Genomic DNA, 25,375 nt, shown 5'->3' with positions numbered 1-25,375 from the left:
GCCAGAGCTGAGTTTTGGGTTTGCCTCGAATATTTTGGGTGGGAGACGGGCGATAACATCTCTCCAGGGCGGATTCGTTTGCGACTCGGAATAATGCGACGTCATTTTGTTTTGCCTTGAGGCTGACGCCAAAATCGCTGCCCAGATTTCGGTTTACAAATTGTTTTTTGGGGTATAACCAACCTAGTTGGGGGGGGGGGGGGGGGGGGGAGAGAGAGATAGAGAACAAAATTTATCCAACATGACAGACTGGAGTAGATCCTCTCACACGCGCGCGGTCATGCAATCCAAACTTTATTTATCGGCCCATTACAATCCAATTGAAAGGGAGGAAACAACACAATGCAAATAACCTTGAATAAATCAACCATAATAAAGAAATCAAGCGGCGAGAAAACATCACCAGCAAATAACCTTGAATGAATAATCAAGCATCACCTCCTCCTGCCATGGCGGCGGCGGCGCGTTCCAGGCTCGCTGTATGCTGACCGACCTCCCTCCCAATGCTGCAAAGCAACTGGCCACAGAGATCTCTCTCATTCTCTCTCTCTCTCTCTCATTCTCTCTCTTTCTCTCTTTCTCTCTTTCTCTCTTTCTCTCTTTCTCTCTCTCTCTCTCTCTCTCTCTCTCTCTCTCAAGACCCAGCTCGCTCTTTCCCAAGGGTCGGTCATCTTGCACAATGCCGCCATAGCATCAAGAGTGAATAAAGCAAGCAACAGCGCGGCAAATACAATAGAATACAACACGATATACGATGCAACGCAATATGGCGTTTGGGGCCATTTGTTTTCTTTTTCAATTTGAACCGATTTCTTCTTGTGTGAAACAATGCCGTTGTCGACGTGGAGTAGTATCACCTCGAGGGGAAAAGCCTTTGGGAGGGAGGCGCTGAGGCGGAGCGGGCTGCGGGCATGCCGGCCAGCCGGCCGGCTGGCCACGGTGGAGCTCTCTCTGTCCGTCTCCTAGCCAGGGACGGACGCGGCGGACAGCAGCAGCTGAAAAGCAAGACGGCTTGAAGGGACCTGGGTGAGCGTGGGACGGACGGACGGACGGACGGACGGACCGACGGACGGACCTTGACTCACCCCGATGGGCCTGCGGCGGGCGCTAGACCATCCAGTAGAGCTGAAGCAGCAAGACGCACAGCGCCAGCAGAGCACAACTGTAGGACGGGGCAACCGAAGCGCTCTGTGCTTGAGGGTCACACGCAAAGAGGAAAGCGGTCAGCTTGGGGCGCATATCAAATAGAGACTGGAGTGACCCCGCTGGGGGGAGAGGACATAGTACTGACTCTTGCCCCCAGCGCCAGCGCCACCGCTTGGCTTGCCACCGGGGTTGGAGAGGAGAACGTCGCCGTCGGTAACGCTGCTGAGGTGCAAGGCTGGGGACTCCTTCTCACTGCCGTCGAATTGTACGGCCACGCAAGTGTACTTGCCCGGGTTGGCTGAGCCATCCTTGATGATCAGCTGCGCGTTGTTCAGACCGAGTTTGTAGTCCCGGCCAGCGGTGATAGCGGTGTCTCCCTTCTTCCACTTGAGTGCTTTGAAGCTCCCCGATGCGATGCAGGAGAGGGACACCTGGTTTTCAGCGACACGTTCAACGCTGACTGTGACCGGGTCTGTGGGAAAAGGGAAATGCGGCAGCACTTTACGGGCGCAAGCTTGCTGTGATGGCAGCGCGATGCGCGATTGAGACAACTTGTTGCAAGTTTGACCTTTGTAAAGGGGGCGTGCTCTTAACATGCATTTGTCCACAAATTCAATCTACAGGCTTACAAGATGTCACCCCTTTTCAACAGCTTTCGGAAAAATCCAACGCAAAACTACTTTGCGCTCCAATTGGAGATTGCTCGAGATGCCAAATGTAGATTATTGGCTGGCGGCTGGCTGGCTAGCACGCACAAAGAGGACTGGTCGCTGAAAGGGACACAGATAGGGGGGACTGGCCTGCAACTTCAAACTCACCGTGAACCTCGACAAGGAACGCCGTCATCTTGGCAACATTGTCATCGTGGATGGCCACGTACATCCCGGCAGCGAGCGAGTCAGCCTGGCTGATCAGATCGTGCTGGCCAGTCTCTGCAAATTTTTTGGCGTCGACGGCGGTACTTTCTTTGGCCCATTTGCCAGTGCCTGACGATATGCCGGAAGGTAATTTGAAGCTGTGGCCCTTGGTGACAGCGCACACCTGGTAGGCCGTGCAGATGACTGCCAGAAAAGAGGTGGCAAAAGCACAGTTAGTTATTTATTTCCTTCTTTTTTGGGAAGCACAGTTACACACAGTTGCCGCGATTTCCACCCGTGAATTCCGGGTGTTTGGTTTTATTTATTACTGTCTCCCAACCACTTGAAGATGGAGCCAGAGCCTTGTCTAATAAAGACAGCGAGGGAGGGACCTCTGTTTCAAATGATAATAAAAACGCCGCACAAGCGGTCCGAGTCAAAACAGTTTTGGAGACCATTTCCCCCAGGTGAGATGTTGGGAGGTGACTAGCGGCAGCAGATGATCCCGCTTCTGCTTTCTTTGCTGGACACTTGCCATGGACGCAACAAATGGATAGTAACCGCGCGCGCACGCACGCACGCACGCACGCACACACACACACACACACACACACACACACACACACACACACACACACACACACACACACACACACACACACACACACACACACACACGCACACACACACACAATAAAGAATGCCCGGCTTGATCCCCACAATTGTCCTGCGGTGCCCCCACTTGCACGCGAATTTGAGCAGCTGCCAAACTGCGTGACTGGCTTACAGGCAGGTTCCAACAACCGGCGGCACAAAAGGGATGGCAACTTACTTACCTGGCGCAACGGCCACCGTGAAAGACTTAGTGGTGGGCGTGTTTGATTCCACCCATGATGCAGTGTACAGCCCGCTGTCCTCTTTCGCCAAGTTGGTCATTGTTGCTTTCTGGCTTGCCTGCGTACCATCCGCATACGTAGCCTTGCCTGTCGCGATGTCAGCGCCATCCTTCTTCCAGGTGACCTTTACGGAGGCTTGGCCGCTATCTAAGGTGACGGTTTGACCCACTTCGCAGGAGCACGCTTTCTCCAGAGCGCACGTGCAGCTGGTTGCTGCCTCTGAAACAAGCACAGGGGGCGAGCCAGAGGATTCGTCCCAGTCCGACACAATACAGCCGCTTGAACTTTGCAATGTTGACAGCGCAGCGCATCTCCAAAGTCAACTTGCTGCCCTTTTACCTGGCTTAACGGGGCGCCACGGCGAGAGGAGCAGCAGCACCAGTGCAACGCGCATCGAGAAGATCCGCATCTCCGACGCTCTCCAAAGCGCGCAGTCCACCAAAGAAAAGTTGTCTCTTGAGCGATGGACGATGGATGCCACGATCCGGACGCAGCGAGCAGCTGGCGGTGAGTGAGTGCCGTGAAGGCGAAAGTGACGGCCGTAGCCCCGCGAGCTCAGACGCGCGTCGTCCGTCACATAGGCAGGAAAGGAAACGTCGAGCGGCTTTGACGCGCAGGGGACACGTCGAGCGCACCGAGCCCTGAGCCTTTAGCCTTTCATTTCAAAGCGTACGTTCCACGTCCGTCCGCTGCTTTCATTTCAAAGCGGTCCACGTCCGTCTGCCGAAGGGGACACGTCGAGCCGCCCGAGCCCTTTGCTTTCATTTCGGACTTTGGACATGCATGATAGGCTTATATTTTTGGTGGCACATTTTTACATGCAATACTGGAAGAGTGCTTGTGCAATTAAATCAACGTGAATTTTTGTGCATTTTGTCTCCTGTCATTTTCATATCTGCTGAAAGTCCTGAAAGTGTTAGTCACCTCAATGTTGAACAGAGGCTGAGATGTACCGAAGGCAAATTCCGTATTTGTCATGCTCAAACACGGCGAATAAAAAAAAAAAAAAAAAAAGAACATCTTGATTCTTGTTGATCAAAATGTCTTTCAGAGCTTTGTTGCATTCATTTGATGTGTACGATTGAGGAAAAGAAACGAGGCCTGGTGGCAGACACCGTTTCTCTTCTAGTGTTCAGCTGACGTGTTCTTGTGATTTTTTTAGGGGGGAAAGCGACCCCGAGAAAAAGAATAAACCGTGATGCAACCTAAGATGACGTTGGTTGAGTCGTTTTCATTCATTCGAGCACCACCTGGCCAAATCCAAGTGCTTTCGAAAAATACAAAGAACACTTTTAAGAAATTCGGATGCTAACCAGAAAAGAAGACAAAAGAAAGTCCCCACATTCTTCAATGAATCAATTAATACATTCAATTCATTTCCCTTCCTCAGGCAAAAATGGGATTGTCTTTCTCAAAGAAAATAGAAACTACTTTTGAACACTCGCGTCATACCGATTCTCACAAAGTTCACATCAATGGGAACACTGAAGCCACACGGGAATATTTATTTTTCGAGAGGACTACGATGAGAGAAAGAAATCTCATGACAAAGAAAAGAAAAAAGACAGGAAAGCAATGGTGGCACAGCAAGAAGACTGAAAATGTCAAAGGTATTCATTCAGTAGCATAGAGACAACAATTCATTCACACGAGGTTGAAAATTGCATGCAGAAGAGCAACCAACGTGCTTGACTTGGTCGATTAGTTAACTCTCACAGAAAGCTACCACGGTCTTTTCATATTTTGTGTGTGTGGCGGCCTTGATGTTTACTTTCATTAGTCGATTAGTTAACTTTCACAGAAAGCTACCACGGTCTTTTTATTTTTGGTGGTGTGTGTGTGTGTGTGTGTGTGTGTGTGTGTGTGTGTGGCCTCGACGTTTACTTTCATTCGTCGATTAGTTCATTTCCACAGAAAGCTACCACGGTCTTTTTATATTTGGCGAGTCTGGCCTTGATGTTTACATCTCACGCATATGCATGTCGACATGGCTCGGTTATTTCCCAACATATAAGCTCGTCTAAACCTGCAAACCGCAGTTTTTCTTCCCTATTACTTTTCTTTTAGGAGGCGAAAGGGAGGCCGTAACGTTCGCTAGTTCAGAAAACGAGCTCCAAAAGACAGAGATGGGAACTCGAGTCACTGTGACTTGGACTCGAGTCGACTCGGGTCGCTGTTTTGATGACTTGTGACTTGACTTGACGAAAATAAAAAAAACTTGAGACTCGACTTGGAAGTTAAAGACTCGGGACTTGACTTGGGACACGATGACTTGAATGACTTCCGTATTATTTAGTTTCTTTTCAGTTTGAATATAAAATTATTAATACATTTAAAAAATTAATATCGATAACACGGTAGGAGCGCAGGCTGAGAATGGCGTTGTCATGACTGGATCGCTACCCTGTCAATCAATCAGTCGTGCCCTCTCTACCTACCGAACGTGTTTCTTGTATGAGGTAGTTTCTTTTTTGTTTGATTCCATGGTGTATTTGACTGAATATCAGTAATTACAGTGCAAATCCAAATTATTGTCATATTTTTTAAACAGGTTAGACACATTGGACAATGATGGTTCCTTAAAGTTACTTATATCTTGTCTTTTCATGTTACTAAAATCAGATTCTGCTTGGTGTGGCGCCGTGAGTGGCTGCCTCCCAGCAGTGTTCTCTCTTTTCCTCTTTATTTCCTTCTTTTCTCCTTTTTCTTTCTGTCTTTTTGTCCATTCGGCGATGCTGGTGCCTTCTACCGCACCTCGGTATCTCTTCGGATCGGATATTTTATTTTATTTTTTTTTCTTCCTGGGACCGGGATCATCGGCGTAACTCTACGGCGGCTTCCTGCTTATCCGGCCAGTGATGACCGGGTCCCTCGCCTTGGCCTTGCAGCCGCAACCCCTGTGGGGAGTCCGCTCCCTCGTGCTCGTCGGAACCAACGACTTTCGCCATGCTAGCCCCGTGGTGACCATCTGCACGTGCCCCAACTGGGTGCCCGGGACGCTGCTCACACGTTTGCCTGCTTTGTGATGTTTTCACCGATTCACGACCACGGTCCATTGGGCGCCGTTGAACTGGACTGCCCTTACACCTGTCGATGGACCCCGTGGAGGCTATTTTGTGTGTTTTGGGGTGTTCTCTTGTATTGGGGGTGCTGCTTGGCCGCTGTTACTTTTTTTCCTTTGTCTTTTAGCTTTGTTTTGCTGTGATGGCTTTTATCTTGAGCACTTTCTGACTTTCTTTGTGGCGCCGTTGTGTGGCAGCCTTATGAGAGTTATTGAGTTGCGCTCATGCCATGTGTGTCTTTTGTATACCCATTCTGTGGTGTGGATACTGCTGGGGCCTGAATTTCCCCACCCCTGGGGACCAATAAATATTCAATCAATCAATCAATCAATCAAAATCGCAATAATAAGGTGACTTGACTTGGACTTGACCTATTTAAGGACTTGACTTGACCTATTTAAGGACTTGACTTGACTTGCCCAAGAAAAAAATGACTTGGGACTTAATTGAGACTTGAAGGTTAAGACTTGAGACTCACTTGAGACTTGCACATGTGTGACTTGGTCCCATCTCTGCCATAAGAGCTCTTATCTTCTATCCTCTTCCCGGTAGGAGCGCAGGCTGAGAATGGCGTTGTCATGACTGGATCGCTACCCTGTCAATCAATCAGTCGTGCCCTCTCTACCTACCGAACGTGTTTATTGGAGAATCACGCCCCTTTATATCAGACATGCACAAACATGTCAGCGGGAGCGGTACCTTCGGCTATCCTAATTACCTTTATGACGGCAAAAAAAGGACAGCACAGTGCAAGATATGCAACAGAAACATTTCAGACAGCCAGACGACAACTTCAAACTTCGTCCGTTTGAAGTTTATAGAGCTCTGGTGTCTCCTGATGTTACAGATGAAACATAAAATGTTTCTAATGCTCTTTAATGTGTTTCTTCTTTCAGATTTTTTTCAGATTATTTTTTCATATTTGCAACTCAAATGTGTCAGACACTGTCGGCAGACGTTCATTTGTTTAGATTGAGCTGTCAATCATTGTATGAGGTAATTTCTTTTTTGTTTGATTCCATGGTGTATTTTACTGAATATCAGTAATTACAGTGCAAATCTAAATTATTGTCATATTTTTTAAACAGGTTAGACACATTGGACAATGATGGTTACTTAAAGTTACTTATATCTTGTCTTTTCATGTTACTAAGATCAGATTCTGCGGGTAAAATTGCAATAATAAGGTGACTTGACTTGGACTTGACCTATTTAAGGACTTGACTTGCCCAAGAAAAAAATGCCTTGGGACTTACTTGAGACTTGAAGGTTAAGACTTGAGACTCACTTGAGACTTGCACATGTGTGACTTGGTCCCATCTCTGGCGTACGGTATATTTTAGTCTGTGAACCACATAAACAAAAGTCTGTTTGATTTTTCTTGCACTCAGTTTCATTTATCTGGCATTGCGAGTATGCAATCTCAGAATTTTCCTTATCTCTCTTTTGGATAAGCTTTTAGAACATGAAAGAAAATGGAAGGACAGGTTGAAGTATGGTATATTTCAGTCTATAGTACACCAAACTAAGGAGACTGTTTATTTTTCTTGCATTATTTCAGTGTGCAGTATGAGAAAAGGTACTCATTCTTCAAATTGGACTTGAACCAGCAACCTAAGAGTGCCAACATCTGCTACAGGGCTCTGCTCTACTAACTGAGCTATCGAAGTATAGATCACTGGTTGGCTACATGAACAAACAAATGCAACAAACTCCCAAACTGGTAGATTTTTCTTGCAATAGTTCAGTATGCAGTCTGAGAAAAACTCAACTTCTACCAGCTGGATTTGAACCAACGACTTAAAGAGGTCATCAAATGTCTACAGTTCTCCGCTCTACCAAGTGAGCTATCGAAGGATAAACTGACCTGTAGCTACATGAACAGACAAATGCAAAAAACTCCCAAATTGGTGGGTATTTCAATAGTTCAGTATGAAAAATAATGAAGTCTTACAAGCCGGATTTGAACCAGCAACCTAAGGATATCAACAAGTTCTACAGTCCTGCGCTCTACCAACTGAGCTATCGAAGGATAATTTAGGGCACAGCTACATGCACAGACACATGCAATAATCTCCCAAACTGGTGGGTAATTGAATAGCTCAGTATGCAGTCTGAGAAAAGATGAAGCCCTTCGAGCCGGATTTGAACCAGCGACCTAAGGATACCAACAAGTTCTACAGTCCTCCGCTCTACCAACTGAGCTATCGAAGGATAAACTGCACTATAGTTACATGAACAGACAAATGCAAAAAACTCCCAAATTGGTGGGTATTTCCACAGTTCAGTATGAGAAAAACTGAAGTCCTGCGAGCCGGATTTGAACCAGCGACCTAAGGATATCAGCAAGGTCTACAGTCCTCCGCTCTACCAACTGAGCTATCGAAGGATAATTTAGAGTGTAGCTACATGCACAGACAAATGCAACAATCTCCCAAAGTGGTGGGTAATTGAATAGTTCAGTATGCAGTCTGAGAAAAAATGAAATCCTTCGAGCTGGATTTGAACCAGAGACCTAAGGATATCCACAAGTTCTACAGTCTTCCACTCTACCAAGTGAGCTATCGAAGGATATGCTGCTCTTTAGCTACATGAACAGACAAATACAAAAAACTCCCAAATTGGTGGGTAGTTCAATAGTTCAGTATGAGAAAGAATGAAGCCCTTCGAGCCGGATTTGAACCAGCGACCTAAGGATACCAACAAGTTCTACAGTCCTCCACTCTACCAACTGAGCTATTGAAGGATAAATTGCAATGTAGCTACATGAACAGACAAATGTAACAAACTCCCAAACTGGTAAAAATTTGTTGCAATAGTTCAGTATGCAGTCTGAGAAAAGAACAGACTCCTTCAAGCCTAATTTGAACCTGTGACCCAAGCGTTTCTACATGTTTTACAGTCCTCCGCTCTACCAACGGAGCTATTCAAGGATACACCATAAACCAGATAAATAAATAGAAATCCATCAAACTACCGAACTTTTTTTTTTTTTTTTTGTTAACTGTCTAATAGTTCAGTATGCAGTCTGAGAAAAAAATGAACTCTTTCGAGACGGATCTGAACCAGCGACCTAAGGATTTCAACAAGTCCTACAGTCCTCCGCTCTACCAACTGAGCTATCTAAGGGTACTTTATAGTGAAGCTACATGAACACAGAAATACAACAAACTCCTAAACTGGTCTTGCAATAGTTCAGTCTGAGAAAAAGTACTCCTTCGAGCCGGATTTGAACCAGCGACCTAAGGATATCGACAACTTCTACAGTCCTCCGCTCTACCAACTGAGCTATCGAAGGATATGAAATACTCTAGAAAAATAAATAGAAATCTAATAAACTAACGAACTTTTTATCCGAGTACTACATCTGCAAGGTGTTGTGGGCGTGCCAAAATTGAACTCCACGCCAAGACCAGAATTTTCTTTCTTTTTTAGATAAGCTTGTAGAACTTGGAAAAAAAACAAAAACACGAGAAACACACTTTCATCATATCGTTGACGTAAAGCTGGAAACTGAGATAACGTCTGTTTCTAACCAACCCACGATACACATTTGCCTAGTATGGTAGATTAACTCGTTTCTCTTTCCGTTAACAACATGATACTTAAAAATGACTGAAACAATTTACAGGCGACCCTTTCCCTTCTATCATAACCCACAAAAGCGCGATACAAATAATGTCCAACCGGCTTTCCATAGCACGCTGCTCATAAGAGGCGTGGCCTCGCCGGCACACACACACACACACACACACACACACACACACACACACACACACACACACACACACACACACACACACACACACACGTACGTACGTACGTACGCATGTACGCACTTAGTAGTACACACATGCGAACAAGCTAGGACAGTCATCACGTTGTACAACGGTGCGCAGAGCATAAACAACTACTTCCACGCAAGGATTGTAGAGTGTCGACAAGCAAGTAAGTAACCTACTCTGGGAGCATACCAGATTCGAAATGTTAAGGGTGTACTGATTCTCCAATAATGACAGGTTACGTGAACATCGGATACCGAGGGATGGGTCCCCCCCGCCCCCCCAAAACACTTAGATAATACATTAGATAAGACATCATTTTATATATATAAAAACAATCCTTCGTCCACATTGTCCATTTTCCTAACCCCCATCAATTAGAATTTTTTATAAAAATATCACTTAACATAAATGTAAATCCAATTCACCCAAAAATATCTTCATTAGTTTAGCGTGTGTGTCTTTTGTTCGGGATTGTAGTCTTATACTATGCAAAGTGACTACTTGTTTGGCCCAGTATGATTTGGTTCATTTAGCAAGGCATGATCAATGCCTCCTCTCACAGGCATGATGTTTGGAGCTGTGGTGGTGGGCATCGGGACAGCAGGTTGGGTGAGGATCAGAGACATCTTATCTTCGCTGCCGGGCAGTTCCGCTGAGAAATTCACTGTCCAAGGATTCGTCTCTAGGTCGCAACAAACTACTGTCTTGCACACATTACGCACAAATACAAACCACTTTAAAAATGACCTCAGGAACTCAATATACTCAATGTATGGTATGGCGTTATTAAGTCGTAAGTTGATGACACCTTACATTCATATTTTTGTCAACAGGAGAACTCTGGACAGTCAGCAAGGAGTGAGTCAGATTCCAATGAAAGAGGCTCTGAGCAGAGAAGACATTGACGTGGCGTTCATCTGCACAGAGAATGCATCACATGAGGATGGTGTCAAGTACGTAAAATAATCATAAGTGTTCAATATTTCTGCCTGAGTGTATTTCTCAAATAAGTCTTTGCTCAAGGTCCTCTTAAAGTTTTGTGCACTACACGAGTTCCTGATGTTTTTCTGTTCCAGAACTTTTTTGCAGGCAGGGAAACATGTTTGTGTGGAGTATCCCATGACGCTAAACTACAAAGCTGCTGTTGAACTCTGGAATTTGGCGCAGGAGAAAGGTGATGATAATAATGTGTGACTTAGTGTACAAGTACAAAAATCTTGAAACACATCTCTCAAATGATTTGTCAATTGAGAGGTGTTGATCAAGAGTATAAAATAAAACCCTTCAATATGTCAACATTGTAGATAAAATATTGTCTGTGTGATAGGGGTGATTCTTCACGAGGAGCACATAGAACTTTTTTCAGAAGATTTCAAATGGCTGAAGACAGAGGTCAAAGGAAAAACTTTGCTGGAAGGAACGCTTCATTTTACAGGTTATGGTTCTATTGGTGGTATCGTATTTTTCTGACTATAAATCAAAATGGCTTACCTTAATTCTTATCCTGTGTTGTATTCTGAGGAAAAGGTCAGTCAGTGCACTTTTTGGTGCCATGAATCTTTGTTGTGGCATAAGGAAACCGCATGCTAATCTAGACATACATCACACATTTGTTGCCATGACTACTACTTTTACTACTACTTCATTTTTATCCAGTCTACTCATTTTAATATCCACAAGTCCCACCTTAGTATAACTCGCAAAACCAAGCAAACTACGAAAAAAGCTTATATTCTGACAAATAGGAGTATTTGGATATAGTGTATACAATTCTGACAAATAGGAGTATTTGGATATAGTGTATACAAACCAGAACCTGTTGGGAGCCTATTTAATAATGCTGTTTATTGTGAGACCAGATACATTCATAGTATTACCAAGCTTATTTAATTTTGTGGTTTTTTTTTGTTTGTTTGTTTGTTTTTTCTTAGGTGGAGTTCTGAAGCCTGGATTTGGTTTTCTTTCATTTAGTGGCATCGCTCGTCTCACCTGGTTGGTTGAGTTGTTTGGGGAGCTCTCTGTAACTGCAGCAACCATGGAACAAGACTTGGGCACTAACTACAGCAAGATGACTGCAAAAATGCTAACTGCTGACAAAAAGTGAGAGAACAATGTTAACCTTGTAAAATTGTATGACAGATATCAAAAAGAATGATTGGGGGCCCTTTGCTGCTTTTTGTTAGCAAAATAATGTTTGTTCTTAGTGTTTTTTTTTTTTTTTACCCTATTGAGGTTAAGAGAGCTAGGACTGTCCCCATCAAATATTTTCAGAATCGATATTTTCTATCAATTATTCCATCAATCAATTGAACAATTGGATAAAGTTTAAATTGTATTTTATTTGTACATATTTGTTTTATTTAAGCGTATAACTAAATATTTTCCCCAAGTAATGTTTATTCAGTGATTTTAAAAATAAACCACAATTAAGCAATATCACGAGAGGGAATACTACTTTAATGCATTTAATCTATTCATGATGTGAATGGGTGGTTTGAGTTGATTGATTTAATTGATGTATTTCACCTTTGTTTTTTCAGACCTTTGACTTGGATTGAGGAACGAGCACCAGGCCTCCCAAGAGCCAAGAATATCAACTTTCGATTTGAGTCCGGACAACTGATTGAAATCCCTCCAACACCCAGAGGGGCTGTGGGTCTTTTCATGCAAGATCTGATCCACTTCTCCTCCAAGCTAATGGGTCAAATAAGCCCAGACGATCTCCAGAAAGAGAAAATTAGAGTCCTTCACTGCTTAGAATTGGCTGAGAAAATACAGCAACTTTGCCAGAGATAATAAGTCTCTCTACTTAACCATTTGCAATATGAATTTTGACTTTTTGCAAACTGATTTTTTAGAGATTAAAGAAAGGATGTCAGATGAATTGCAACATTTAGACAGTATTTAATTTTAGTGTGTCCGTGTATACAAAACCCTATTTAAATGAAGGTGAGATGAAAATGCAAACAAAAAAACAAATATGCTTGTTGAAACTAATACTTTAAAATACGTTTCATAGCGGGTTTGTGAAACAAAACAAAAAAATGACAAGCTCCTCCCCAAATTCTTCAGAAAACCCTGAAAAACATTCGCTGCAGAGAAAAGAGGGTGAAACATTATAAAATGCCCAAAAGATTTTTTAGGGAGAGCCAGTGCCCTCGCAGCACCCCTTCTAGCTCCGTCAGTGAGAAGCATTCCTCAAATCAGAGCGACGTGAGAAGTTGGCGGACCAGTTTTTCCAAAGGGCGTGCTACCAAGTATGAAGTTGAGAGTTGCAAAGATGTTATCCAGTCTATTTTGGGAGGTCTGTGTGGAATGATCAGATTTGGCTTTTCGTGTTGGCTGTTCCCGTACAAATAAAACAACAACCAAGCATTTATTTTTGCTCTAATTTTCTGTAAGATCTGGCGTTATAATCTGACAAAAACACATGGGTGCCAATGTTTTGGGCCTTGACTATACATGTATACTATACATACTGTATAAACATTTTAATAAACACTTTATGGTTTATGCAGGTTCCTAAATCCTCTTTACCATTCCATAAAACAAGTCTTCCAACCCATATGTGGAAATGAACAAGCACTTTTTTATAAAAAATGAAAACATTTGTTTCATAACACAAAGTGATTAAGAGTGCATTGGAAAATAGATGACATTATAAACAATCGTTAAAATGTGTTGTACTTTACAGGTACAAGACAGACATCCTGATTAAAAAGTACGAAATAAAGTCCCTATGGCATTTTTATATACTTAATGAATCCAGTGCAAATCAAGAACTTCAAAAGATTTGTTACCGAGTTTAGGTGTCATTCCTAATCAAACTGCCAAAGTAAGCAGTTAAGGTCTTTAACTTGTTGTTGAGGATATTCTGCTCTACCTCCACCTTACCTCCAGGACCAGCCAGGGAGACAATCTGTGGACAGATTGAGAGACACACCATTATAAGGTTTGTCAAGTGTCAAAAAGTTTTCTTTATAAATTGACATCAAATAGACATTCATTATGGCATAATGATTATGCAAAAGCCACTGAATGCTCCAAGTAATGAATTTAACATTTGCAAACATTGCCGTGCCCAATTCTTTCATTATTTTACTCATTATTTTCTTTGTAAAGAAAACTTTGTTAGATATTCCTGTTAGATATATACTATATTGCAGTACAGAAAATGGACTGATGTGTTTTTACTTTTGAACCCAATGATGCAGCTGTTAAAAACTTGGATTTGATGGACATAGCATCCGCATAACCAGAACCATTTTCAAAAAACACAGAGCAAAAATGTTTTTTTTTAACTTTTGCACCTCCACGCATTTTACGACAGTGAAGATTCTGACCTGATCCATGTCTGCGTTGCGAGGCAAGAAATACACAATGTTGTCTGATATTTGTTTAGCCAGATGAAAAATCTGAAAAGTGACCCCAGTTAAGGATAGAAACTAGTACAATATTTATCATGTCATTATTAGAAATCGAAATTGGCAAAACATTGAAATAACAATTTGTCGTTAGAAAAGTTGAGTTGTTAGAAAAGTACGTAATTTACTATACAAACAATCTAAATGGATGTCATGCAGTGCTTACTGATGGACTGTCAAATTGTCAATAAAGAACAACAGCATAAAGGTGTAAAATGAATAAAAGGATATCCGTCAGGTTCCATCATGGTCTTTATGTCAAACACCTCTGCAGTCAGGTAATCTGGTCCTCCCCAGGGGGGCGACAAGAAGACAACGTCGCCGCAGAGACGAGGCGCCAGCTGAAGGAAGTCCCCTTGAATAAACTCGATTTGATGTGCGACGCCATAAACGGTAGCATTGTGGCGTGCTAAGTCCAGACGTACTGGGTCAATATCAACAGCTAGGACTGAGAGTAAAAACACAGGACATGTGAACATACATCCATATACGAGCAATTTCTGATTGTCCTTGATTGAAAGCTGAATTCAGCTATTTCAAATTCATTATGGTTAAGGAAAAGCTACTTGTGTTTTTACAGCTTTTTACCTCTTTTCCCAGCCAGTGCAAACTGGATAGCATTTCCTCCAACTCCACAGAATGCATCAATGATCAGCTGAGTGTTGGAAAAGCTGGACTCCACTCTGAGGGCAATGTGCTCAGCAATCTTCTCTGGTGTCACAGAAAACCAGCCCTCTGAAACATGTAACAATGTTAAGTTTGGGGAAATCTAAACGGTGCAGAAGCACACATGACAATAGTACTGACAAACAGTGCCACGTCTCATGCGGAGTCATAAACCAAAGAATAGAAATGACAAGATTTAAAGACCTCTGTCCAGTTTGATTCCTTCGTCAAAGCGAGAGAAGAGTCTGTACCGCTGAGCCCAGTATTTGGCCAGCCCTGGTTCTGATGCCATGTCTGCCGGTATCTTCTGCTTCCTCCAGCGTTTATTCATCTTCTTTGGCTTTTTTGCTTCTTTCACAATCAGAATTGATTTTTCATCATTAAGAATACCAAATGTAAAATCCTGATGTGCATGCACTACCCTGAACAAAGTCTGGTTTACATGCAAACTTTTCTATACCAAAGCACTGAATTTATTTTCACAAATATACTGTATGTCACACTTAGAGAAAACATGCAAACTAGTATCAAAATAATGAGTGTTTAAAAAAAATCTTTATTTTTAAAAAATGTTCAACTGTAATCCTAAATGTGATTATTGTAGTGCTCTGGCAGTTCTGCACTCACCAACATTGCCTGGAGGTTTGTCGGGCAAGAGAAAATCTGGGACTTCCAAACATTCCAATTGCCTAGTTGATTCCTCTCTCTCGATATCCTTCTTCTCAAAGTCCGGGAAATTAGGACTCTCCTCTTCAAATGATGTATGACTTCCATGTGCAACGTTCTCACTACTGACGTCATTTTTGTCGGATGAAGTGGGAGGCTCCTCCTCAGAGTGCATGCCTTTTCCTCCATGCTGTTGTTGCTCGTTTAAATTCGCATGTGCTTCACTCTGAATCGCCCCAAGAAAGTTTTGAACCTGTGAAAAAAAGCAGCAGTTTTTAGTTATCGGTGTAGCGTTCACATTTTAACTCAAGTGGTGTTTGGTGGTAACTGGTTGAAGATCACCTCTTTCAATCAGTCGTACGCTTGTTTGGTGCACACCGAGATTCGCATGACCCATAGTAGACTTAAGTTGATTTTTTTTTCTTTTTTTTTTCTTTCAAAAACTAATTTATTTTAACGGGAGTGTGTTTAAAGTACTAGTACAAACACAGATACCACCTTTTGGAGGATGGTGCTACACTGAGGTTGAGTTCCATCTTCATCCATCTCAGTGAATCTGATGTGTGTGTTCACACTGCTGCCAGGTCTCTTGGAGCACCACCGCTTCTGACGCTTCTGGCCAAAGCTCCTTTTAAAGTTAAAAACACTGTCGAACCTGAAAAACAGGTCAGATTATTATTTTGTAATTCATATGAGTGTTGATGATGGATTAAAACAAACTTGATATGGAGATTAGAAAAACAAATCTGAAAAAGTCATCAGACGCACAGTGACTCTGGATTGTGTTTCAGTCCAAGTCTGTTCCAGGCTTCATCACATGTTAGATGGGGGTTCTCCTCCACATCAAATTCATGACTGCAGAAAAAATGAAAATGAGCCATCAGGAAAGTTATTTTTACACTATCCATGATATACACTGCTCCCAAAATTTAAAGTAACACTATAATATATAGCATCATGACATTTTGATATGCAGGCCGTACCAGAAGGATGAAAGAACTGCTACTAGTGACTGATGGTGAAAAAATACACCAGAAGTCAATGTTCAAATTTACCTGCGTTTTATTTTACTTAGTCCGCCTTTTGAGGGATTTTCGTCATCATCATCTTCTCCATTTGATACCTGATTCGAAGAACCTGTATGTATGTTGAGACTCCCTGCAGCCTGCTGAGACTCTAAATAAATAAACATAAATAAAAACAGACTTATTGATGCACAGTGATTTGATGAAACAATTCATTTTGACTAGTGTGGGACATTTTTTTCAACTAAATAAAATAAACAAAAGAATATTCATCCATCGTAATTCAATATTGTATACACCTACAGAGAGTGGCAAACATGCAAATGTGGAATAACATTCTATTTAGTATCTCCTACCAGCTAAAATTAAAAAAACATAATGAAATATGTCTGATAATGCAATATGACTTATATTTCCATCTCCTCAGCTATTACCTGTATGTTGGGTTCCTTCCTGGTGTGAGGAAACATCTGATTTCTTACCAGAATTACCCCCATCAGAGGGCTCAGAAACACAGTCTTCTGCGTGTTCCTTTGTAACACTGGTCATATCGGAAGGTTGTCTGGTTGTTCCAGAGTCAGCTGAGATGTTCCCACCTGCCTTTAAAGTGCAGTTCTTTTCAAGGAGACCATTTAAAACCTCGACACCATCATTTTTTTCATCTAGCCGTTCCTCTGAATGGTTCACTATGCTTTCATCCACCCGCTCATTTGTAGTTTCTTCCCAAGTGTTCTTCTCACAAGATATGGTCCAGCCCTGTGCTGCCCAGTATGAGTATTGCTCCCAATAGTAATAATAGGTGTCTGTTGTGTGTTGATCCCAGATGGCTTTTTTGTTGGGGTCGTCCCATGGGGCAGTCACACATTGGGAGTCTTCTGTAGACGGCAAGTTATCAGGATGTTTCTCCAGCCAGCTGTTCCACAGAAGAGCTTCACCTTGTTGAGCTTTACCAGAAAGAGATCAATAAAATAAATGACACCCATTACTGAAAGACAACTTAGTTGTTATGGACGCAATTGTCAATTAGATTGGATGAATTGGTATCTGATAGAGATTGATCCAAAATGTTTACATGTGCTTTGTCATTAAATAAAATGCTCGGAATGTGTCCACATTTGTAACATCAGTCCTACCCCAGTATGTCTCCCAGCCAGCATCATTGGCAGATGGGGTTTCGACTGCTTCATCCAGCGTCTCTGTCTTCAGCCCTTCTTCCAGAGGATCACTGATGTCTGTGCAAACAGACATTAGTGAAACTATAAATCACAGTGAATCATAACGTCATTACATCTTGTGGGATGAGGGTTTTGTGGCTTGGGAGGAGTTTAGGGTAAGTCATTTTAATTGGCCTCGGAAACCTGCTCTGTCTAGAATTGGCCTTTGAAAACTCCCCTGTATAAAATGCTTTTGTGTAATTGATGATGGTGCAACAACCATGCCCAACTGCAAGTATTATTATTTGCTGCTAGAACTCACAGTACAAGAAAATAAATCAAGTTGTACATTATTGTTTTCTTTGTTGTTGTTTTTAAACACGTCTTTCCTATTTACCTGTTTTAGAGAACACATATAAATGCATGATATATTGATATACACTCAATAGAAATATCCAAACCAGAGCTAAGAACAGTGTCGGTCAATAGTTTGCCTTAGCTTGCTAGCTTGAAAAAAATAAAATAAAAATAAATGTCTGTATGTATTACCTTTGTCAGTAAACTGCAAATGTTCCTCCTGTTCCTCAAGAGATTGTGTCTGATTAGTAACTGGTCGTTTGGTAGATGTCTTCTCCTGCCACATGAGCACAAATATAATTCAGATCTGACATATCTATTCATGCCTCTGATGACATATTAATTTGGTATTAGTAACAGAATGACAGTATTTGGGCTTATTAGATGGCATTGCATATGACTGGTCAAAATCAGATAAAAGCACACAAATCCATATGAAACGTACACGTCTCTGTTATGTTGCATTCTCCATTAACACAATGATATTTTTTCGATATCTTGTGCAGTCTTAGACTATTCACACTTCAACCAGAAATCAGCAAACATACCTTTTTACGCTGGCTGGAAGAGCTGGCAAAGGCAAGTGGCAGACCCATACTAGACATCAGTTGAGCCTCTTCATCTAAAAATTCAACTTCTTCATCGCCCTCTTCTTCCTCATTCTCCTTTTCTATGGACAATGAAATGAAATATGTCAAATAAAATATAAAAATATAATCGAAAACCTACCTTGGATTGCAGAGTCTGCCTGATCAGGTGAGAGAAGTCTATTATCTGACCGATATAACTCTCGATCACTAGGAAGAAGCAGACAAAAAGATGATGAACACCGTATCTAAACTATTTATACACATTAACAAGTGCGCTTGTTTGCGAGATATAATTGAGAAAAGATGACTGACTTTACGAAAGCTCTGGAGCAGCAGCAGTGGATTATTTCTTCGGATGTATGTTTTCTGCTGAAGAATATGTCTGCCACGACTGACACCGTGCTCTTGTCCAGCATCATGGAGTCGATTTAGCCTAAATAATCTGAATTGTTTATAAATTAAACCATTAAACCAGATGTACTGTTGTGCCAGCATGGGAAGACTACTTGTGCGTCATGAGAGTCTTCCGGCCGAAAACATTTCAGAATAAAATAATATTTTTACGTTTGTGGTCTGTGGTTGTGATTCTGCCCACACTGGTCGGAAGTGATCGTCTTTAAATTTGACTCCATAACAAATCTCGTATTTTAAATATATGTATAAAAAAAATACCTTAACATTTATTTATGTCCGGGGTTTCGCTGTCATTCCCTCGAAAACATGTCACCACCGGACCGATTTCTGTGTTACACTCAAAGCGTCGCGGACCCCGGAATCGCCAGGAAGGCATTTGTTAGTTAAATGTCGTTGCTAATAGAATTTTAATTAATGTCTCTACAACCAGCCATTGTAATTTAATTCCCTCATGTTTTGTCTTGTTTACGTAAATTCTGAATTTTATCAGCGAGTAAATATGACGCCACACTCACTGGCCCATCGTTTTTGTCGATGTTATGATAATAACATTGCTTCTGCCAAGCTAATCCCCTTCTAATTATTCAAAAACACGTCTGTCATGTGAGACAATACTATTAGGAAGTTGTGACTTTCCTAACAGCGCCACCAAAACCTCAAATTTAATCGTTTCCTTCTCTTACCTACTTGGTTATAGTCGCAAATGCTATTCAAGCATCATCATTTGAATAATCCAGAGCCACGTCTTCAGTGAGTGACAGTAAGGAAGGATGTCAAATGCTGTAAACGAGTCATGTCTGACGGGAGCAGAGGACACAGTCGCCTTCCTAGTAAGACATTTCTGTTATCTCTTGGAATGTAAGCAACATGTAGTAAGGAATTCCCACTGCTAATCTTTACAGCATCTGAATATATTTAGTGATTATTGTGGATGTTCCTTTCATGAACAGAAACGTTCAAACAGTTTTATCTGCATCTATGTAGATTTTTTTTTTTTTTTGCATGTAGCAACTAAATTTACTGTATGTCCATCTTTGTTTACAGCTTTGTACCGTTCATGCCTTGGAGGAATGGGTTGGCCTTGGTCAGGTAGAGGACTACCTGAGTGTTCTCGAATACTTATTGTGGGTCTTCACCCCACTAGCAATCGTCTTTATCCTACCCTTCCTCATCGTCATCCTCCTCTACCTCTCGATACTTTTTCTTCATGTCTACAAGGTACGCAAAAATAATGTTTTGTTTCATGATATTCATTTGAATGCGCTTTTTACTTTCTATCACTCAGTACTCCACCATATACAGCTTTTCAGTCATTCAAGGCTTCTCTAGGTTCTGTCAACAAGAACTTTGTTAATTTTGAACGAGATCCAAAAATGTTTTAGTCCTTTAGTCAAATCACAGCTGTTGAAGTTGATAAGTTGCAGTGTAGTTGTTAAACTATTTTGCATCCTTTTATCCTCTAACAGAGAAAGAATCAGTTGAGAGAGGCATACTGCAATAACCTTTGGGATGGAGCCAGAAAGACTTTGGCAACGTTATGGGATGGACATGGCGCTATATGGCACGGTACGATTAAATTCGGTGGAAACTTACTCAAATTGTGGCGTGTGCTGGGCCAAGCTTTAAATCCACTCTTAGACAGGACAGTGGTTGTGACCTTTTAGAATTATTGAAGTGGGTTGTTTCTTTGCAGTAACTCAGTAATATGCTGTTATTTTGTCTTCAATCACTTCTGCCTTGTGTAATTTTCTTTTCCGCCAGGCTATGAGATCCATGGGATGGACAAAATCCCAGACAAAGGACCGGCACTAATAGTGTACTATCATGGAGCCATTCCGATTGATTACTACTACTTCTTAGCTAATGTCATTATCCAGAAAGGACGAACTTGCCACTCTGTAGCTGACCACTTCCTTTTCAAAATACCAGGTATGTGCGGTCTCTGACAGATACAAAATCTACAAGAGTGCTGCTGACTCCTGAGTAGGCTAATGATATATGTGATGTATTTTTTTTCTATTTAGCGACAGTAGTTTATTATCAGTACTATATGTAAAAAGAAAGTAAACCTCATAATTTTCTTTACAATATGTGCCCCGCTAGTCTAAACTGAACTGATTAATATTGCCTTTGTGGAATATGAGTTAAGCAAGAAAATTCACCCGTTTTTATCCATCGTTCCGCCAGGGTTCAAATTACTATTGGAGGTGTTCAGTGTGATGCATGGTCCTCAGGAGGAGTGTGTACAGGCACTGAAGAATGGTCACCTGTTGGGCATTTCTCCAGGAGGTGTGAGGGAGGCTTTGTTCAGCGATGAGACTTATCCTCTTCTTTGGGGTAAACGCAAAGGCTTCGCCCAAGTCGCCATCGATTCTAAGGTGGTACGTACTTTTTCCTGAAATTAAAAAACAATCCCTTACATCTCATTTATGGTTACAGTATCCAGAAGAGGTAAGGAATAAAATGCTAACCTCAGCCATTTAAAAAAATATTTTAAAAAGGCACAGTTATTATGTATATATACTGTATTATCTTTTATGTTTCAGGCTATAATTCCAATGTTTACCCAAAATGTCCGAGAAGGCTTCAGATCTTTGGGAACACTGAGTAAGTGCTCATTGAATTGTTTGGCTCGAATTCTTTTGCCATCTTTTTTTTTATCTTTAATCAAATATTTATTTCACTTCTGTTCACCAGCACGAAATTCACAATCAAATACAATTACATTTTCAGCCTTAATTGTAATTTATTTATTTATCTATTTATTTTTTAATCACACCAGACACCAATGTTCTGATCCTGTGTTTTTCTGACCAGGATTTTTCCGTTGGACGTACGAGACATTTCGTCTTCCTATCGCTCCTGTATATGGTGGATTCCCAGTGAAGTTCCGGACATTCCTTGGCGATCCTATCCCCTATGACCCGAATATAAGTGCTTCAGAGCTGGCAGAACAAGTACGCTCATAACACATTTCAAATTTCTAACTGAGAAAAGGCAAAACAAAGTTTTGTTCAGAGACAGAGTCTGAGATTGGCACACAAATAGCTTGGTATAGGTTGCCGAACGTAACTGAACTTGAATATTATTCCAATGCGAATTACAGTGGTGCTTCTAGATAAAAATTATACCATTAATCTACAATCTGTTAGTCTTTTTTAAATAAATATCATAACATTCTGCTAGTCACTATCACGAGGAGTGTTCATTTTGATCCGAAATTATTAATAAAGTTGATGGACCCAAGGTGTATTTCAGACTACTAACTAAATAAATCAGAGAAAATGGCACGTGGATGATGATGATGATGTAATAAATCATGAGAAGACTATATATTTGATCCTTTCCTTTACAGGTAAAACAGGCTGTCCAGTCTCTCATAGACACGCACCAGCAGAAGCCCGGGAATGTTCTGAGAGCCCTTCTGGAGAGATTCCGCACCAAATACAAAATTGAATAGCGTCATCATACACAAACTATCCATTAGGCAGAACAAAAATGGGACATAGAGGGAGTGTGTTCAAAAAGGTAGACTACGTTGGCGAAGTGCATTATTCTAAAGAAGGATTATGTCCAAGCGGAAAACTTGAAATTCGGATTTGATGGATCTTTAGTGATACAAGTCCTGGAACTTTTACATGTTAGATACATGATATACCTTATAGACTTGTGTCAGTGACAACCTGGTTCCCTCTCCATACATATTCTTTGAGTTAAAAAGATAATGTGTGTTGATGGTCTGAAAATCACTGTGTTAATCGTCTTGATTTCCACATGCTACCAAAGTTTGACTCCTTGAAGGGTCTTAAAGTATGTTTGTTTTTTTTCTTCTCAAGAGTTTCACTTCAGAAGCCCTGCTTTTCCGTTCTTGATGTGCAAATCCAAACTGTTGCTTTAAACCACTTTTAATATGCCTTTGTTTGTGAAAAGTCTTAATAGTTATGACCAATTGGCCTCATGTTTTTTTTATTAGGGTACTACTTTTGTTGTGTGCTTGGAGTAACACCTTTAAATTACTATATTATTAATGAAAACAGATTTGGACACATTCTGGCTAAAAGCTTGTGAACACTTTGTATGGGTATCATTCTTTTTTAATAGAATTATTTTGGTATGTAAAATGTAATTTGAAGACAAATTATTGGAAAAGTGGTTGTTGGAACATATCAAGACTGTCTACGTAACATAATAATATGTGGAAGGATGTGCATTATTAAGTTTGTTTGCACTGAACATGGAAATCCACCTTTACTCTTCTTTTAAATAGAAATAGTGTCACCCGTTAAAAATGCAGTTTTCGTCCGTCCACCCATCTATACAGTTCCTCTACTGCCTAAATATTCTAGGGAGTTACTTTCATCTTACAACTTTGTCAGGGTAAATTGAACTCATTTGTAAATTGCCAATATGCTATTGTCTTGAATTTGAAAGTGACATTTTGAGTCAGGTAATTTGGACATGGAATTTAGCTGTGTCATCTTTTTTGGAAGAGGAGTCTCCACAGCAACCATATTTAAGAAAAGGGTTCTTAGAAGCGCTGATCTGACCACACTTGGAAAGATGTATTCAAGTGCAATTTCAGGGGTTTTAAGATTCCTCAAGTTATCATTTAGTTGGAATTTCGATGTTATAATGGCAGTCCTTACTTGACTTTGGGGAACAAAATGTTCAAGGTGTATGTTGCGTAATAGCAGAATGTAATCCTATTTGTATTATTTCTAGATCCTGGGTGCTTTGGAGTGTTTTAAAATGTGCAGTACATATCACCCCCTTTTGAACTGTCTACATTGTGGTTGCAGATGCAGTGTAATTTATTACTTTTCTGTGCATGTAAACATATATATTTGCATGTATGTACTAATAATTCAACTGATGATGCTTTTGCACAACGATTTTTGAACATTGTAATTGCCAACTCAGAGTTCATTTTTGTAAAAATCGAAAATGTGTTGTTTAACTGATTGTTTTATATTGGTGTCCTGGCTGCTTTATTTCTATATGTGTAGTCTATGTACTTGCTTTTAAATGACAGACTCTAAATAGGACATTTTTAAATTTGAATAAATCTATTTTTCTAAGAAATACCGTTTCAATTAATGTTGCTCCATTTGATGAAGATGTGTGTGTGTGTATAATATAATATATAATGAATATAATTATAAATATAATAATTATATATATATATATATATTTATTTATTTTTATATATATATATATAAACAATGTTTGAAAAAGGAATAAATAGAATCTACAGGAGCCAGGAGATTACCATCGAAATAACCACAGTGTACTTTATTAAATACATTTTGGTAGTTTGCATTAGATTCAAATAAAAATTTACAAAAAAAAACTCCATATGTACAAAAATGTTTTGATCTTCATCACTCTGGATTTTATTTTTTTTAATTTAATGTATTCTTCATCCATAGAACACCGTCCCCCTACAGTTTAGCACTTCAGAATTTAATCACAGAATGCAATTTACCATTTTTCTTAAACATTTCTTTTTTTCTGAAAATACACCACATATACCACACATATTGTTTTATTCTCTGAAGTACTTTATATTGTCATAATTAGAGCCAACCTTTTGGCGTCAAACCCTTCACAGTCAGAACTCAAGATAGGAATGTCCTATTTTTAAACATGTACATTTTGCATATGTTTATTTACAGTTAAGCTCGAAACTCATCATTTCCGATATTCATTTAGTACGTGGTATCATCCTACTGTCGACCAAGCCACTTGAACAGGATGCTCATAAAGTGTGTGACAGGATAAGCAACTTGATTTTACCTTTATTCGTGTGCTGAATAATCTAAAATAGATGTTACTGCACAGGTTTTAACATGTCCATCAAAACTAAGACAGTCACTCACTTTCATTATGGTTTTTAGCAAGTCCGTTGCTGTATCAAGAGAGGATAATCACGCGACACCAATGTGAGTGGGGTGCTGTTAAATTGTTGTTTTGTTTTAATCAATGTCTCACATACCACAATCTCCACTAAATTGCAAGGTGGGGATTAGAAAGAACCTCTAAGTAGTTCGCCGTTGTTTGGACATGCACACAACCTGCTGTCCAGACAAAAAAATTATGAACAGTTACACTTATGCACCTTGATATAAACACACACATAGAGTCGGCCAAATTATTCATACCTTGTTAAAGTGATTATTATTTGTTTAATAGATATACTTTGACCACTTTTCCTGCTAAAAGATATCCATCCATCCATCCGTCAATGATGCGCAATATGTGAGTGCATCGGATTTTAACAAGTGATCTTTGAAGAAAATGCCACATTTATTGTTGTATGCCGTACAATACTGA

The 25,375-nt window shown here is 40.7% G+C and overlaps 3 protein-coding genes, 1 long non-coding RNA gene and 5 other non-coding genes across 17 annotated transcripts; 2 read left to right on the top strand and 7 right to left on the bottom strand.

Annotated features, from left to right (window-relative positions):
- Positions 1–273: 273 nt before the first annotated feature.
- Positions 274–1,302, bottom strand: LOC119137284. Of its 2 annotated transcripts, none has more exons than XR_005100886.1 (2): positions 1,086–1,302; positions 274–1,011 (listed from the first exon to the last, which is right to left on the bottom strand). It is a non-coding gene; the product is annotated as an uncharacterized LOC119137284 (long non-coding RNA). The 2 variants fall into 2 exon arrangements; XR_005100887.1 differs by having other exon boundaries at positions 274–995.
- Positions 1,303–7,909: 6,607 nt separating this feature from the next.
- Positions 7,910–7,993, bottom strand: trnay-gua. The gene is given in 2 exon segments: positions 7,910–7,945; positions 7,957–7,993. It is a non-coding gene; the product is annotated as a tRNA-Tyr (tRNA).
- Positions 7,994–8,091: 98 nt separating this feature from the next.
- Positions 8,092–8,175, bottom strand: trnay-gua. The gene is given in 2 exon segments: positions 8,092–8,127; positions 8,139–8,175. It is a non-coding gene; the product is annotated as a tRNA-Tyr (tRNA).
- Positions 8,176–8,266: 91 nt separating this feature from the next.
- trnay-gua lies at positions 8,267–8,350 on the bottom strand. Its single transcript is given in 2 exon segments — positions 8,267–8,302; positions 8,314–8,350. It is a non-coding gene; the product is annotated as a tRNA-Tyr (tRNA).
- Positions 8,351–8,623: 273 nt separating this feature from the next.
- trnay-gua lies at positions 8,624–8,707 on the bottom strand. Its single transcript is given in 2 exon segments — positions 8,624–8,659; positions 8,671–8,707. It is a non-coding gene; the product is annotated as a tRNA-Tyr (tRNA).
- A 468-nt stretch (positions 8,708–9,175) lies between these two features.
- On the bottom strand, positions 9,176–9,259 carry trnay-gua. The gene is given in 2 exon segments: positions 9,176–9,211; positions 9,223–9,259. It is a non-coding gene; the product is annotated as a tRNA-Tyr (tRNA).
- A 525-nt stretch (positions 9,260–9,784) lies between these two features.
- Positions 9,785–12,836, top strand: blvra (biliverdin reductase A). 3 transcript variants are annotated; one of them, XM_037276494.1, is made up of 7 exons: positions 9,785–9,909; positions 10,309–10,432; positions 10,580–10,699; positions 10,823–10,920; positions 11,074–11,181; positions 11,678–11,846; positions 12,287–12,836. In XM_037276494.1, exons 2-7 carry the CDS (start codon positions 10,311–10,313, stop codon positions 12,540–12,542), a joined length of 873 nt encoding a protein of 290 aa, XP_037132389.1. In that variant the 5' UTR covers positions 9,785–9,909; positions 10,309–10,310; the 3' UTR covers positions 12,543–12,836. The 3 variants fall into 3 exon arrangements, with proteins under 3 accessions (XP_037132389.1, XP_037132391.1, XP_037132390.1); XM_037276496.1 differs by having other exon boundaries at positions 9,789–9,909; positions 10,309–10,355; XM_037276495.1 differs by having other exon boundaries at positions 9,789–9,913.
- Positions 11,953–21,435, bottom strand: tgs1 (trimethylguanosine synthase 1). Of its 4 annotated transcripts, XM_037276480.1 has the most exons (16): positions 21,310–21,435; positions 18,941–19,061; positions 18,768–18,835; positions 18,587–18,708; positions 18,231–18,315; positions 17,661–17,759; positions 16,962–17,471; positions 16,558–16,678; positions 16,271–16,357; positions 16,001–16,157; positions 15,464–15,755; positions 15,041–15,187; positions 14,759–14,905; positions 14,402–14,618; positions 14,090–14,168; positions 11,953–13,665 (listed from the first exon to the last, which is right to left on the bottom strand). In XM_037276480.1, exons 2-16 carry the CDS (start codon positions 19,045–19,047, stop codon positions 13,552–13,554), a joined length of 2,352 nt encoding a protein of 783 aa, XP_037132375.1. In that variant the 5' UTR covers positions 19,048–19,061; positions 21,310–21,435; the 3' UTR covers positions 11,953–13,551. The 4 variants fall into 4 exon arrangements, with proteins under 4 accessions (XP_037132375.1, XP_037132374.1, XP_037132376.1 ...); XM_037276479.1 differs by lacking the exon at positions 21,310–21,435 and having other exon boundaries at positions 18,941–19,179; XM_037276481.1 differs by lacking the exon at positions 21,310–21,435 and having other exon boundaries at positions 15,041–15,184; positions 18,941–19,179.
- Positions 19,349–24,124, top strand: tmem68 (transmembrane protein 68). Of its 3 annotated transcripts, none has more exons than XM_037276492.1 (9): positions 19,349–19,420; positions 19,740–19,872; positions 20,087–20,260; positions 20,509–20,608; positions 20,804–20,971; positions 21,230–21,423; positions 21,589–21,649; positions 21,860–21,999; positions 22,398–24,124. In XM_037276492.1, the coding sequence occupies exons 2-9, from the start codon at positions 19,813–19,815 to the stop codon at positions 22,500–22,502; spliced, it is 1,002 nt and encodes a 333-aa protein (XP_037132387.1). In that variant the 5' UTR covers positions 19,349–19,420; positions 19,740–19,812; the 3' UTR covers positions 22,503–24,124. The 3 variants fall into 3 exon arrangements, with proteins under 3 accessions (XP_037132387.1, XP_037132386.1, XP_037132388.1); XM_037276491.1 differs by having other exon boundaries at positions 19,355–19,420; positions 19,734–19,872; XM_037276493.1 differs by having other exon boundaries at positions 19,357–19,420; positions 19,734–19,872; positions 20,187–20,260.
- Positions 24,125–25,375: the final 1,251 nt, after the last annotated feature.

Source organism: Syngnathus acus, chromosome 17 (genome assembly GCF_901709675.1).
Source record: "Syngnathus acus chromosome 17, fSynAcu1.2, whole genome shotgun sequence".
Classification (NCBI taxonomy): Eukaryota; Metazoa; Chordata; class Actinopteri; order Syngnathiformes; family Syngnathidae; genus Syngnathus; species Syngnathus acus.
The sequence above is the reverse complement of the archived record's forward strand: the minus strand, read 5'-3'. Positions and strand labels throughout refer to the sequence as shown.